Consider the following 14,418-nt stretch of genomic DNA (forward strand, 5'->3'; position numbering starts at 1 on the left):
GACCTAATATTATAGTAGGTACTTAGTAAATTCTTGCTGACTGAATAATAAAATGAAGGAATAAATGAAGGCTTTATACTTTACGTTACCTTAGATCAGAGTTGTCAACTTTTTTATGACATGGATTCCTTACCAGAATAGTATTTTTAAGGCTTAAAATAAAAGATATATCATTACAAAGAGTACTAATTACATTCAAATGCAGTTATTAAAACACATTTGTAACATAGTAATATGTGCTGTTTTACTAATACATTAAATAAGATCATTTAAAATCTGGGAAAGTTAAATTTTGTGTTCTAAAGACAACAACATGAAGACTGTTTTTGTTCAGTTTGTGTAAGATCAGTACACTGGGAGGGTGGTCTTTGATTAACAATTGTAGATGGGGGGTACTGGGAAGCAGCATAGATGTCTGGGCCACCAGTATGAGGTGTCATCATTTAGTGACTGAATGATTATTAGGAGGAGAGTTGTCCATTGTTGTCCAGCCTCATCATGATAGAAAGACCACGATCACATGTGATCTAGGGGTGAGTCTTAAACTATTATAACTTAGAAGTAATGACAAATGTAATATTTTGAGATATCTACAACACCTGTAATAAGGTATAAAAATACCTGTAATTGGCCAGGCGCAGTGGCTCACACCTGTAATCCCAGCACTTTGGGAGGCCGAGGTGGGCAGATCACTTGTAGTCAGGAGTTCAAGACCAGCCTAGCCAATATGGTGAAACCCTGTCTCTACTAAAATACAAAAATTAGCCGGGTGTGGTTGCGAGGGGCTGTAATCCCAGCTAATTGGGAGGCTGAGGCAGGATAATCGCTTGAACCTGGGAGGCAGAGGTTGCAGTGAGCCAAGATCGTGCCACTGTGCTCCAGCCTGGACGACAGAGTGAGATTCCGTCTCAAACAAAACAAAACAAAACAAAAAAAACCCTGTAATTTTAGATGACGTCAAAGGCACAGATAATGCTAATATTACCATGGTTCATTGCCTATATTCATAATTAAGAAATACTGAATTTCTAGTAAAACTTAGTGAAAATAAAGGTATAATTTTCCCGCTTCTCCCATCCAAATTTATGGACCACTTCTTCCTTTCAGACTTCTACTGTTAATTTTTAACAGTTAATCTTGTTTTATCAGCTTATGTCTTGTCTATCAGACACTTATTTTTTACATTAGGAAGCTTAAATCAATCTTGTTCACACCTGAAGCAGTAGGCTTACATTTTAAAAGTTGGTTTAGAAGTTTGAAGGCCGTAAGTCATCTGAAGATGTTGACTTGATCCAAAGATGTATATCCATGGACATCTGTTAGATCTACTCAGATCCCTAGGCTGTGTGAAAATATTAATTCCTTGCAATCCTGGACTTCAGGAATAGAAACTGTCCAGGCAGTCCTTGTTTTGCATGGTATTTCAAATAGAAAATGTAAAGAGGCTATTTTTCTGTATTTTGCTTGGGGATCCCAAATACAACTCTGTATATAGATATAGAAACTTTCATATAAGAACGTGATGTAAGATTTCTTTGGTAACTGAAAAAATGTCAACTTTAATTGCTATTGTAAAAGGCAGTTAAAAGGATCATTAACAATCAATTATAAAGTGGGTGCTATAGGAGTTCAGAGAAGGAGGTATTGTAATGGGCTGAAGGAGCTGGGGAAGGCTGCCTGAAGGTGGTGAGACTTCAAGTAGGCCTTGGAGAGTGGGCTTAGATAAACAGAAGTGGGGAAGGCATTTCTAATAGGGGTAATGGTATGAAGACAGCCTGGAAGCAAGAATGCAAAAGCTGCTTACAGCTCCATCTTTGAGTTATGTAGGCTGGGTCCCAGGAGTGAATGACGTCTATTTCTCATAAAATTATTCCCAGAAAACCAAAATGTTTTTAGGCTTTCAATAAAGTGAATCATGAAACTGATCTGCTTTGGTGATTGTTCAAATCCTGTGTTTTTAATGCCTATGAAAGTGAATTTTAATATATACCAGTTTCTGATGTGAATGAAAATGTGAAGTCCCAATTTTCAGTTTCCTAATCATTCTGAATTTTTTTCTTTTAGCGCCACTTGGTGGGAATATGTTTTTTATGACAATTTCACATATTGCTTTAGTTTTTTTTTTTTTTTTTTTTTTTTAGCTGACCTTACTGTTTACTCTCTCTTTTATCTTTCCATAGGTTGGAAGTGAAAAGATTTCTCTGTTAGAGACCTGGCTTTCCACAGATAGTACAGTTAGGGCCTGGGCTCTTCTCAGCTGTGTACCCATTAATTGTGTTCCCCTTGTCAGGCATTTTTAAATTGGAGCAGCAATCCATTGTTTGTAAATGCTAAGGCATAGTGGTGCCAGTTGGTAGCTAGTGCTAGATTGACAGAGAACTTTGGATAGTTTCCAGAGTTCCTGTCTGAGACTTTGTAGTTTAGGCTGCCTGTTTTTTTTCTCTACTTGCTGATTTAGAAATGTAGTGGAAAAATGAAGGTTGGAAGAGATCATAGGAATCGCCTGGCTTCATGCCCACATTTTACAGGTGTTAACGATGAAGAAGCAAGCAAGCCACGAAAAAAATCCTTCTTGCTAAAAAAGGTACCCTATCAACACCGTTTCTCACAAGTGGGTACTGTCAGCAAGTCAAAGAACAAGAACAATAAGCATCCACATGCCATTTCTAGAAAACGGGGAATGAACTAGGTATGCTGTTCTTTGCTTTCTTCACTAGAAAGCAGTTGGCAGCTTGTCCCAAGTCTAAAGACTGCCTCACTCCTAAGATTGGGCACCTGACAAACTGTGCATTCAGGGTGTGAATCTTTTTATCTTTTTTTTTTTTTTTTTAAATTGAGATGGAATCTTGCTCTGTTGGCAGGTTGGAGTGCAGTGGCGCGATCTCGGCTCACTGCAACCTCCACCTCTCGGGTTCAACTGATTCTCCTGCCTCAGCCCCCTGAGTAGCTGGGACTACAGTCACATGCCACCACACCCAGCTAATTTTTGTATTTTTATTAGAGATGGGGTTTCACCATGTTGGCCAGGATGGTCTCGATTTCTTGACCTCACGATCTGCCTGCCTCGGCCTCCCAAAGTGCTGGGATTATAGGCGTGAGCCACCGTGTCCAGCCCGAGTGTGGATCTTTTTAAAGTTGGATTGGGAGGGGCTGACTTGGCCCTGAGATTTGTGGTATGTCCTTTATTAAGGGATGTGGTTATGTAAGTTTTTAAGGGTCGAGTGAATCTTGGCCAACTGGATTGCATTTAAGGAATTGATCAGTTTAAGTTCCCAAATAATTGAATTCAAGGTATCCAATATATAGAACTTTGCTGAAATGTGATTAGGGAAGCAAATAGTAGAAAGAATACAGATATTGGGTTCAAATACCTCATCCCTTACTTAACCAGCTGTATGACCTTAGGCAGGTTACTTAACCTTGAGACAGTTTTTCTTCAGTTCATAGTATGGGCAAGGGGATTAAGTGACATGTGAAGCTCTTAGTTTAAATCCTGGCACATAGTAGGGACTCAGTTCATTAAATTTTATTTCTCTTCCTACCTCCCTGCCCTAATGAGGGTGAAGATTTTCCTAATCTGTGAGTAAATATTCATCAGCCTAAAATTAAGCTGAGATTTCCCGAGGATAGGGAAAAAGAATAAAGTCAGAAGTCTTTTTCTCCCCTGTGGTTTTATACTGGAGGAAAATATATGTTGTTCCATTTAGCATGGGTTTCCTTTAAAATACGTGATTTTAATTGGGATGCTTGTATTCAGAGTTCCTAGTTCAGAATCTTAGGATGCATCATCAAATTGGCTTGAAAATGGACTATGGCGTGTAAAAGGAGTATGTAAATTATTGTGAACTCATCAGTTAGGATTCTTGATGTGTGCAAAGGATTACAACATAATCCAAATGGTCGTAAGTAATAAAGAGAATATGTTCACTCATATTCAGGCGTATCTTGATTCTGAAACTCCCACTTTAACGCCCAGGATCTCTTCAGTCAACCTCCCGCTGACTTTCTCCTTCACCAACAGCTACAAGCTCTTCCCTCAAGGTCACAAAATGGTTGTTGACATTTCAGACTTCTCATTCTCATCTTATACCATCAAGAGGAAGACAGGGTATCATCTGTAGCCATTACAGAAGAGAAAGAAACCATTGCTTTTTCAGAGTCTCAGAACATGTCTCCTTAAAGTCATGGGCTCCAATTGGTTTATGTGCCTATCTCTGAACCACTAACTATACTGAATGATGAAATATCTTGATTGGCTGAAACCAATCAAGGCCCATCCCTGGACCAGAAATAGAGTTAATTTTAAACACACAACTAAGAATGGGAGATGTGATTTCCCACAGGATATTTGGGATTTGTATTCCAGAAGGAAGGGGAAACTTGCTAAGCAACAAACCATAGTAATCTGCATCAGCAGTTAGTTCGGATTTTGAGCTGTAAATTAATGAAGGCTTTCTTGTCATTATAGGGATCATCCATGCATCATGTGGACTGGAGGCTGTAGGAGAATTCCAGTTTTGGTATTCCATGCCGATGCTATTCTTACAAAGGACAACAATATTAGAGTGATTGGAGGTGGGTATAACCTCTCCCACGGAGGACGAAGCTGGGCATGGCCCGGACATCCTTGTCTTAAAGAAGTTGATATGACATATATATAGGGAAAGGGCCTTGGCCATGAGAAAAATCAGTTGAGTTGTTATACTTCAAATATTATAATTTCTTAAATTGTTTTCTGCTTATGTTTTTCCTCTGATTTTTTTCCCCCAGAATAATGTGTACATGTGTTTATTTTTTTTATTGTGGTAAAATACACATAACAAAATTTACCATTTTAACCATTTTAGAGTGTACAAGTCATTGTTTTTTAGTACATTCACAATGTTGTGCAGCCATCACCACTGTCTAGTTCCAGAACATTTTCATCATCCCCAAAGTACAGCGGATACCCATTAAGCAGGTATCCCCAGCCCCCATACCACCAGTCCCTGGCAACCACTCATCTATTTTCTATTTTTATAGATTCGCATATTCTAGATGTTTTATATAAATGGAGTCATGTGATATGTGGCCTTTTTTGGCGGGCTTCTTTTCACTTAGCATAATGTTTTCGAGATTCATCCATGTTGGAGTATATATCAGTCCTTCATTCCTTCTTATAGCTGAATAACATTCCATTGTATATGCTAATGAATGCATTCCAATGATACACCACATTTTGTTTATCCAGTCATCAGTTGATGTACATTTTTTTGTTTCCACCTTTTTTTAAAATTTTATTTTAAAAATTTATTTATTTTTTAGATACAGAGTCTCACTGTGTTGCTTATGTTGGTCTCAAACTCCTGGCCTTAAGCAGTCTGCCTTGGTTACATGCATGAGCCACTGTGCCTGGCCTGTTTCCACTTTTTGTCTGTTGTGACTTGTGCTGCTATGAATGTTCATGGAAAAGGCGTTTGGACACCTATCTTCATTCTTTGGGGTATACCCAGGAATGGAATTGCTAGGTCATATGGTAATTCTGTGTTTAACTTACTCCGTGTCAAACTGTTTTCCATAGCAGCTGCACCGTTTTAATTCCCATCGACAATGTATAGGGGTTCCAGTTTCTCCACATGCTCACTAACATTTGTTATTTTCTGTTTCTTAGATTATAGCCATACCGGTGAATGTGATGTGGTATCTGGCTGTGGTTTTGATTTGCATTTCCTTAATGAGTAATGACATTGAATATCTTTTTATGTACTTTTTGGCCATTTCTGTATTTTCTTTGGAGAAAGGCCTATTCAAGTCCTTTGTACATTTTTAAAATTGGATTGTCTTTATTGTTGTTGAATTATAAGAGTTTTGTATGTTATGGATGTTAGACAACATATATATGTTACAAATATTCTTACTCTGTGAATTGTCTTTCACTCTCTTGTTAGTGCTCTTTCATGAGCGAAAGTTTTTTGTTTTGATGATACCCATTTTCTTTTGTTGCTTATATTCTTTGTGTCATATCTAAGAAACCATTGCCTAACCCAAGGTCATGATCCCTGTGCTTTTTTCTAAGAGTTTTTTAGTTTAAGCTGTTATAGTTAGGGCTAAATAGTCTTTGATCCATTTTGAGTTAATTTTTTAATGTAGAGTTAGGTAAGGGTTCACCTTCATTCATTTGCATTTGGATATCCAGTTGTCTCAGCACAATTAGTTGAAGAGACTGTTCTTTTCCCCACTGAATGGTCTTGGCACTATTGTCGAAAGTCAGTAGACCACAGATGTATGGGTTTACTTATGGACTCTTAATATTTCATTGAACTATACATTTATCCTTATGCTAGTAACACACTCTTTTGATTACCATACCTTTGTATTAAGTTTTGAAATTGGGATTGTAAGTCCTCTCATACAGTTCTTTTTCAAGATCTCTGGCCATTCAGGGTCCCTTGCAATTCCATATGAAGGTTAGAATCAACTTTTCCATTTCTTCAAAAATGGCTGTTGGAATGTTGATTGGGAGTGCATTGAATCTATAATCACTTCTGAGGGTGTTGCCATCTTAATGATGTTAAGTATTCTATGAACATGGGATGTCTTTCCAATTTTTGGGGCTTCTTTAATTTCTTTCATCACGGTTTTATAGTTTTCTGTGCACAAGTCTTGTACTCTCTTCGTTAAATTTATTCCTAAATATTTTGTTCTTTTTGATGTTATTGTAAATAGAATTGTTTTCTCAATTTCATTTTTGGGTTCTTCACTGCTAGTATATAGAAATACAACTGAGTTCTGTATATTGATCTTGTATCCTGAAACCTTGCTGCACTCATTTATTAGCTCTAATAGTTTTTGTGTTTAGGTTTGTCTGCATATAATATGTTATCTGCACATAGAGAGAATTTTAGTTCTCTGTCCAACCTGGATGCCTTTTATTTCTTTTTCTTCCCTAATTATTCTGGCTAGAATTTCTAGTACACTGCTGAATAGAAAGAGGGCATCTTTGTCTTGTTTTTGATCATAGGAAGAAAGCTTTCTGTTTTCTATGCATATGATATTAGCTGTGGGTTTTTCGTAAATGTCCTTTGTCATGTTGAGAAGGTTTGCTTCTATTCCTAGTTTTTGTATGTTTTTATCATGAAAAGGTGTTAGTCAAATGCTTTTTCCACATCAACTGAAATGCTATTTCCCCCTTCATCCTGTTAATGTGGTACATTACATTGAGTGACTTTTTGTATTGAATCTCCCTTATATTCCTGAGATAAATCCCACTTTGTCAGAGTGTATAATTGCTAGTATTTTATTTTATTTTATTTTATTTTTTTTAAGATGGAGTCTTGCTCTGTCACCCACACTAGAGTGCAGTGGCACAATCTCAGCTCACTGCAACCTCCACCTCCCGGGTTCAAGCAATTCTCTGCCTCAGCCTCCTGAGTAGCTGGGATTATAGGTGTGTGCCACCATGCCCGGGTATTTTTAGTAGAGATGGGGTTTCACCATGTTGGCCAGGCTGGTTTTGAACTCCTGACCTCATGATCCACTCGCCTCAGCCTCCCAAAGTGCTGGGATTATAGGCATGAGCCACTGCCCCTGGCCTAATTGCTAGTATTTTGTTGAACATTTATAGTTTTCTTCTGATGCCTTTGTCTGACTTTGGTATCATGGTAATGCTGGCCTCATAGAATGGGTTCCCTTCAACCTCTGCTTGTTGTAGGTCTATTCATGTTTTATATTTCTTCTTGAGTCAGTTTTGGTAGTTTATGTGTTTCTAAGTATTTGTCCATTTCATTTAGCTTATCTAACTTGTTTGCATACAATTGTTCATAGTATTCTTTTATAATCCTTTTATTTTCTGTAAGGTCTGTAATAATGTCCCCACTTTCACTTATTTCAGTCTTTTCTCTTTTTTCCTTAGTCTAGCTAGAGGTTTGTCAATTTCATTGATCATTTTTATTTTATTTTTTTTAGCAACAAAGTCTCACTCTGTCACCCATGCTGGAGTGCAGTGGTGTAACGCTAGCTAACTGCAGCCTCAAACTTCTGGGCTCAAGTGGTCCTCCTGCCCCAGCCTCCTGAGTAGCTAGGTCTGTGGGTGTACATCACCATGGCTAGCTAATTAAAAAAAAAATAGCTTTTTGTAGAGATGGGGGTCTCACTATATTGCCCAGGCTGGTCTTGAACTCCTGGCCTCAAGCAGTCCTCCCAGCTCAGTCTCCTAAAGTGTGGGGATTATAGGTATGAGAATTTGCACCTGGCTTTGTTGATAATTTTAAAGACCCAACTTTAAAAATCCACCTTTTTAAGAAACTGTCCAGAACAACCAAGGCTCATCATTCCTCCTATCACTAAGCAACACTTGGCTCAGTGATCCCAGTAATGCTGGCGTATAAAACCCAGAGCAGAGTGCTTTTGGGGTCCCTCAGTTGTGCTGCAAGAAGAGGCATACACAGACAAGACTCTATCTACCTTGGGCAGCTTTTGTAAACCCTGGGGGACTAGCTCATCATGGATCCCTGGCTTCTGTTTATCTTGCTGCCTATCTGTGAGTAATAAAGTTGCTTTGTCTAAAATAAAAATTAAAAAAAAAAAAAAAATCCACCTTTTGCTTTCTCTTGTCTTCTGCATTGTTTGTATATTATCAATTTCACTTATCTCTGTGCCTCTTGGATTTTAAGCAGTGCTCTGAGCCCTGGTGTAGTCTGTAGCCATCTTCAAAGGTTATAACACTGTGGATCAGAACTGTCTTGTGGTGTAGTGGAAAGAGTGTACACTTGGGTTCTCAGCCATTGGTTCAAATCCCAGCTTTGGCACTTCTTAGCTGGGAGTCTTGGGCAAGTGACTTAGACTCTCTTAACCAGTTTCATTATTAGTAAAATCTTAACCAGTTTCATTATTAGTAAAATTATTAGTAAAACGGAGAGAATATGATATTGTGAGGATTACATGAGATCATTTAATGTCTGACACATAATAAGCGCTCAAGACTTGGGTTGCTTATTTTACTGATTGAATAAGATCTGTTCTACTTATAAATGACTTTTGTCTTGTCCCTTAATAGGTCAGGAGTTCAGAGGACTGTTAGCATTGCTTCTGGGATTTGAATCCTCCTTCCTCCCCAAGGATCCTTGTGTTCTAATCCCCTCAGCAAGTTGCTAGGTTACCATTTAAAGGGATGTGGTTCATTCATGTTCTCTGAAGGCTGAGTAACTGAAGACCTCTTGCTGAGAAACTCCCTCTAAATATGATTTGAGCCAAAATTTTAAAGGTGGATAAAAACAAATATTCCCCCCAAACATACTTCTTTTGGTCTGTTTGTCACATAAAGTAATCGATGTATTCTATGACAATAGGCAGACCCTTCTTTTTTAGAATACCTAACATTTATTGGAAAATAATATCCACCAATGTCATCTATTTAAGCAATTAATATTTTTTAGGATCCATAAGTCTTCTTTACACATTCCTGTGATTAAAGAAAAAGCCGCTAAACTTTTCTCAAATTCTGTGTTTTTGAGTTTTCTGTATCTTTCCTAGTTCCTTGTGGCTTCATAATTTTCTTCAACTTCCTTAATGAAAATAACAATTTGAATGACTTTTACTAGTTGCTGCTTCAGTTTTCTGCATTGTTAAATACTCTCAGTCTGTAACTTTTTTTTTCTTTTTGGCTCTCTTAAATAGCTGACACAGATCTGTTCAGATCATAAGCCTGTGGTTAAATCCCCCTGAGAAGTGTATCTGGGGCAATAGTTACCTTCTGTTGATCTCATCGTGTTAGATGCCAACTTTGTTTTTTCTCTTTATGACATGTTTCATTGAATTCACTATTAATGTTTTTGGTACAATATGATTTCTCATGTTTTATTTGTGAAATATTCCAGGAATGTGGCTTGTTTTTCATTATAACCTTGTTTTTTTCCCCAAATTGTGTGTACTTTAAATGTGTAAATGGGATTGTATTTTAGAGACAACATAGGTATTTTCAGCTTAAAGTAAACTTCTCTTAGAGTGAAGCATTTGTTTTTGTAATTTGCTCCTGAATGTTTTTATTTAGTAAGTTTGTATTTGCATATACTAGCAATAGATGTATGATGCAAGCTATATATGTGATTTGAAATTTTCTGGTAGGAAATTCTTTTTAAAAGTAAAAGGAAACAGGTAGGTGGAATTAATTTTAATATATTTTATTTAACCCAATATCCTCTAGAATATTATCATTTCCACATTTACTCAATATAAATAAATAAGATATTTTATATCTAGTATATATTTTAACATAACAGAGCATCTCAATTTGCTGCAAAATTTTCATTGGAAATATTAGGTCTATATTTAGATTTTATAACTTTTATAGTTGAAAAAGTAAATTCACATACTCAATTGTTTCTTTCCCCTCCCCACAGGCAAATTGTTTAAAATAGGATTTCCAGTAACTGAATCAAGTATTCATTCTTAAATTTAAATTAACTAAAGTTAAATACAATTAAAAATTCAGTTCCTTTGTCCCACTAGTCACATTTCAAGTGCTATTAGTCACACATATTCGACAGCCCAGATATCCTAATCCTAATCCTAGGTAACCTAATTTTCTGATACTAGGATACAGCTACACTATGTTGCCATTAAGGGAGTTATTTTTGTGTTGTACAAGTCAAAAATGTCAGCTTTATCTTTATCCTGATTTCCCATGCTATTTTTGTTTAAACCCTTTAAGGCGTTTCACTACTCTCTAGGTACTTGGCTGTGTTGACAGTTAGATTATTGGTTTGTTTTCATTTGCTCTGCTGTGGTCAGTCCTGGAACTTGCTAGGGGTCCTAGCACTTCAAGTTGCCTCTAGGGGCACATGTGAGTGGTTGGAGAAGAGGAAATTCTATGGTCTTTTCTGTGGTGGAACCGATGTGATGCTTGTTAAGAGGCTTAGAAATAGGGTATTTGGCAGTTTGCTAGTAGTCAAGGAGGACCGTGCTCTGCCTCGTGTTTTTATACAGAAGAAAACATGGGATGAGGTGGTTCTTTCTTAGGCAGTTGAGCATCTTCAGTTTACAGTTGCAATCTTCCATTTGACTCTTGTCATGGGTGAGAAAGCCTAGGCATGTTAGTCAGAGTTCCTGTTATGGGAGAGAAAGCCCAGGTACATGTTTGTCAGGGTGCTCCAGAGAAATAGAACCAATAGGATACAAGGAGACCGGGAGGGGGAAGGGAGGAATGAATGTTGTTATAAGGTTATTGGTATATGTAATTATGTAAGCTAAAAAGTCCCATTATCTACCATCTGCAAGTTGGAGACCCTGGGAAGTTGGTGGTCCAGTTTGAAAGCCTATGAGTCAGAGAGCCAGTGGTATAGATTCCACTCTGAGTCTGAATTCCTGAGAACCAGGGGTGTCGAGGGCAGAGAAGGTCTATGTCCCAGCTCAACCAGGTGTCGAGGGCAGAGAAGGTCTATGTCCCAGCTCAACCAGTCAGTCAGAGAGGGAGCTCAACCAATCACCCTTTTGATCTATTCTTGCCCTCAATGGATTAGATGATTCCCATTCACATTTGGGAGGGCAATCTGCTTTATTCAGTCCCTGTATTTAAATGCTCATCTCTTCTGGAGATACCTTGACAGATACCTGTAAATAATGTTATCCAGGTATCTGGGCATCCTGTGGCCCAGTCAAGTTGACACATAAAAATAACCATCATTACCAGGTTTCTTAAGAGAAGCCCAGAAATCTAGATTTTTATATGAATTTTTCCAATTTTCAATGGCTAGCAACTAATTTAATTTTATTTTAAAGCATCATGAGTGACAGACAGACCATATCTGCAGACTGGGTCTGGTTCTTGGGTCACCAATTTATAACCTCTAGTCTAAAATATACTACCCACCAGCCTTATTGCACACAGAGGACTACCGGACACAGAGTATATATGAACTGAAAATCTCCAGCAGTGATGTTTGCGTTCTGTCATTCCACCCTTCTTTTCTCGCACTACTCTTTCGGAGCATGTTCAATGTATCTGAGTTGGGTTATAGTTAGGTGATATGGATTAGAAGTGGCTTGTCACTGCTTCTTATATACTGTAAGAATCAGATTTGCCACTGAGTGTGGTGGCAGTTGTATTTTTCTTTTATCTTAGGAGGAGTAGGAGAAATAATAATAATAGCATTTTACTTTTTTTTTTTTTTTTTCTCCTGAAACAGGGTCTTGCTCTGTCACCCACGCTGAAGTGCAGTGGCATGATTACAGCTCACTAGTACAGCCTTGACCTCCTGGGCTGAAGCAAACCTCTTGCCTCAGCCTCCTGAGTAGCAGGGACCAGAGACATACACCACCATGTCTGGCTAATTGTTTAAGTTATATTTTGTAGAGACAGGGTCTCCTATGTTGCTCAGGCTGGATTCAAATTGCTGGCCTCACGCAGCCCTCCCACCTTGGCCTCCCAAAGTGCTGGGATTACAGGCGTGAGCCACCATGCCTGGCCCGTTTAAATTTTTTAATTTGCTATATAAAATATATCATTAATTATGTACAGTGCATATACTAATGACTGTTTTACTATGTATTTATTTTTTTACTATATAAAAATAATTTATGCTATGTAGAATAATTGTTTCGTAGCTTTACATGTATTAACTGATTTAGTGCTTACAACTACCCTATGCAGTAACTACTGTTATTATCAATTCCATTTTACAGGTGAGGAAATTGATCATAGAGAAATTAAACAATTTATTGAAGGCTAGAGGGAAGAAGTAGAACCAGGGTTTGAACCCTAGTTTGACTCTAGAGACATACTTATTCTCTTTCTCTCTCTCTTTCTCTTTTTTTTTTTTTTTGAGACAAGGTCTCACTGTGTCACTCAGGCTGGAGTGCAGTGGCCTGATCATGACTCACTGCAGCCTCAACCTTTCAAGGCTCAGGTGATCCTCCTGCCTCAGCCTCCCGAGTAGCTGGGACTACAGGTGCACACCACCATGCCCGGCTAAATTTTGTATTTTTAATAGAGATGGAGTTTCACCATGTTTCCCAGGCTGATCTCTCTCTCTTTTTTTAAGAGACAGGGTCTTGCTCTGCCACCTGGGCTAGAGTGCAATGGTGTGATCATAGCTCACTGTAACTTTGAACTTTTGGGCTCAAGCAGTCCTCCTACCTCAGCCTCCTGAGTAGCTAAGACTACAGGTGCCCACCCCTCCACCTGGCTAATTAAAAAAAAATTTTTTTTTTTGGTAGTGACAAGGTCTCGCTGTGTTGCCCTGGCTGATCTTGAACTCCTGGTCTCAAGCAGTCCTCCAGCTCTAGCCTCCCGTCGTACTGGGATTACAGGCATGAGCCACCATGCCCAGATGTGTTATTATTCCCCCTTGTCTCTCATTCCCCATGTAACTGTTCTCTATTTTCTCACACACCTTACTGATCACCTCCCCTGTGGCTGGGCACTGAGGGGCAAGCACTGCAGAACATGCACAGAATTGGGTTCAGTCCTTATTTCTAGCAGTCACTGTGTAGCTGATATAATGCTTTGACTTTTCATGTGCAAAAATGATGTTAGTGATCATGGTTATCATAATGAAAGGACCAGATAGTTTTTCATTTTTGTACACATTTTATTTAGAAAAATTAAAAACCTTCAGAGAAGTTACAAAAATAGTACAATGAACGCATATAGTCTTTCCCTAGAATCATCAATTACTTACATTTTGCCATATTTGCTTCTCTGTTTCTGAAGCATTTGAGAATTAGTAAAATATTGCATGCCCTAATACATTATTCAGCTTGTGACTCCTGAGAATAAGGGCATATTCTATATAAGCACAATGATCTGTCACTGGCAAAATATTATTATCTAATCCATAGATCTAATCTATGCAGATTTCTCCATTGTTCCCATTTAGTCTTCCATAGTGGTTTTTTGTTTTTCTATTCAGGATCCAATCACATATTACATTTTGTTGTCATATTTCTTTAGTCTACTGTACAGCCATTTCCTTGACTTTTTTTTTTTTGTCTTCCATGACATTGACATTTTTAAATATTCTAGACTGCTTGTTTTACGGATATCCTTAAGTTTAATTATTATTCATGTTTGATGGTTCCTACATGTTTAAATTCAGATTTTTAAAAATCTGTAGGAATATTGCTTAGTAAAACTGTATCACCCAGTGTATAACATTTGGAAGTATGTGATGCCATTATTTTGCAGTATTGGTGATGGCACATTTGATCATTTGGTTAAGACTGTGTTCACCAGATAGCTTCATTGTAAAGGTGCCTTTTCCCTTTGTTATAAGCATCCTCTGGTAAGATATTTTGAGATGTATGCATGTCCTTTTCCCTAATAGCCTCTCCCTATTGGTATCCACTGATTCTTGTTTGAATCATTTACTCTTATAGTTTTTGTAAAATGGTGGTTTTTCATTTCTATCTTTCCTTCTACATTTATTAGCTGGATTCTCTGTA

General features: G+C 37.8%; 1 protein-coding gene across 3 annotated transcripts in view; it reads left to right on the forward strand.

Moving 5' to 3' along the window:
* The window catches only part of TTLL5 (tubulin tyrosine ligase like 5), a 292,858-nt gene that overhangs the window by 3,828 nt on the left and 274,612 nt on the right, over positions 1-14,418 (forward strand). For all 3 annotated transcript variants that reach the window (XM_025392848.1, XM_025392849.1, XM_025392850.1), the window contains exon 3: positions 4,469-4,575. In XM_025392848.1, coding sequence (XP_025248633.1) covers positions 4,469-4,575 — 107 coding nt within the window. The remainder of the gene's footprint in view (positions 1-4,468; positions 4,576-14,418) is intronic.

The sequence above is a fragment of the Theropithecus gelada genome, chromosome 7b (assembly GCF_003255815.1).
Source record: "Theropithecus gelada isolate Dixy chromosome 7b, Tgel_1.0, whole genome shotgun sequence".
Taxonomy (NCBI): Eukaryota; Metazoa; Chordata; class Mammalia; order Primates; family Cercopithecidae; genus Theropithecus; species Theropithecus gelada.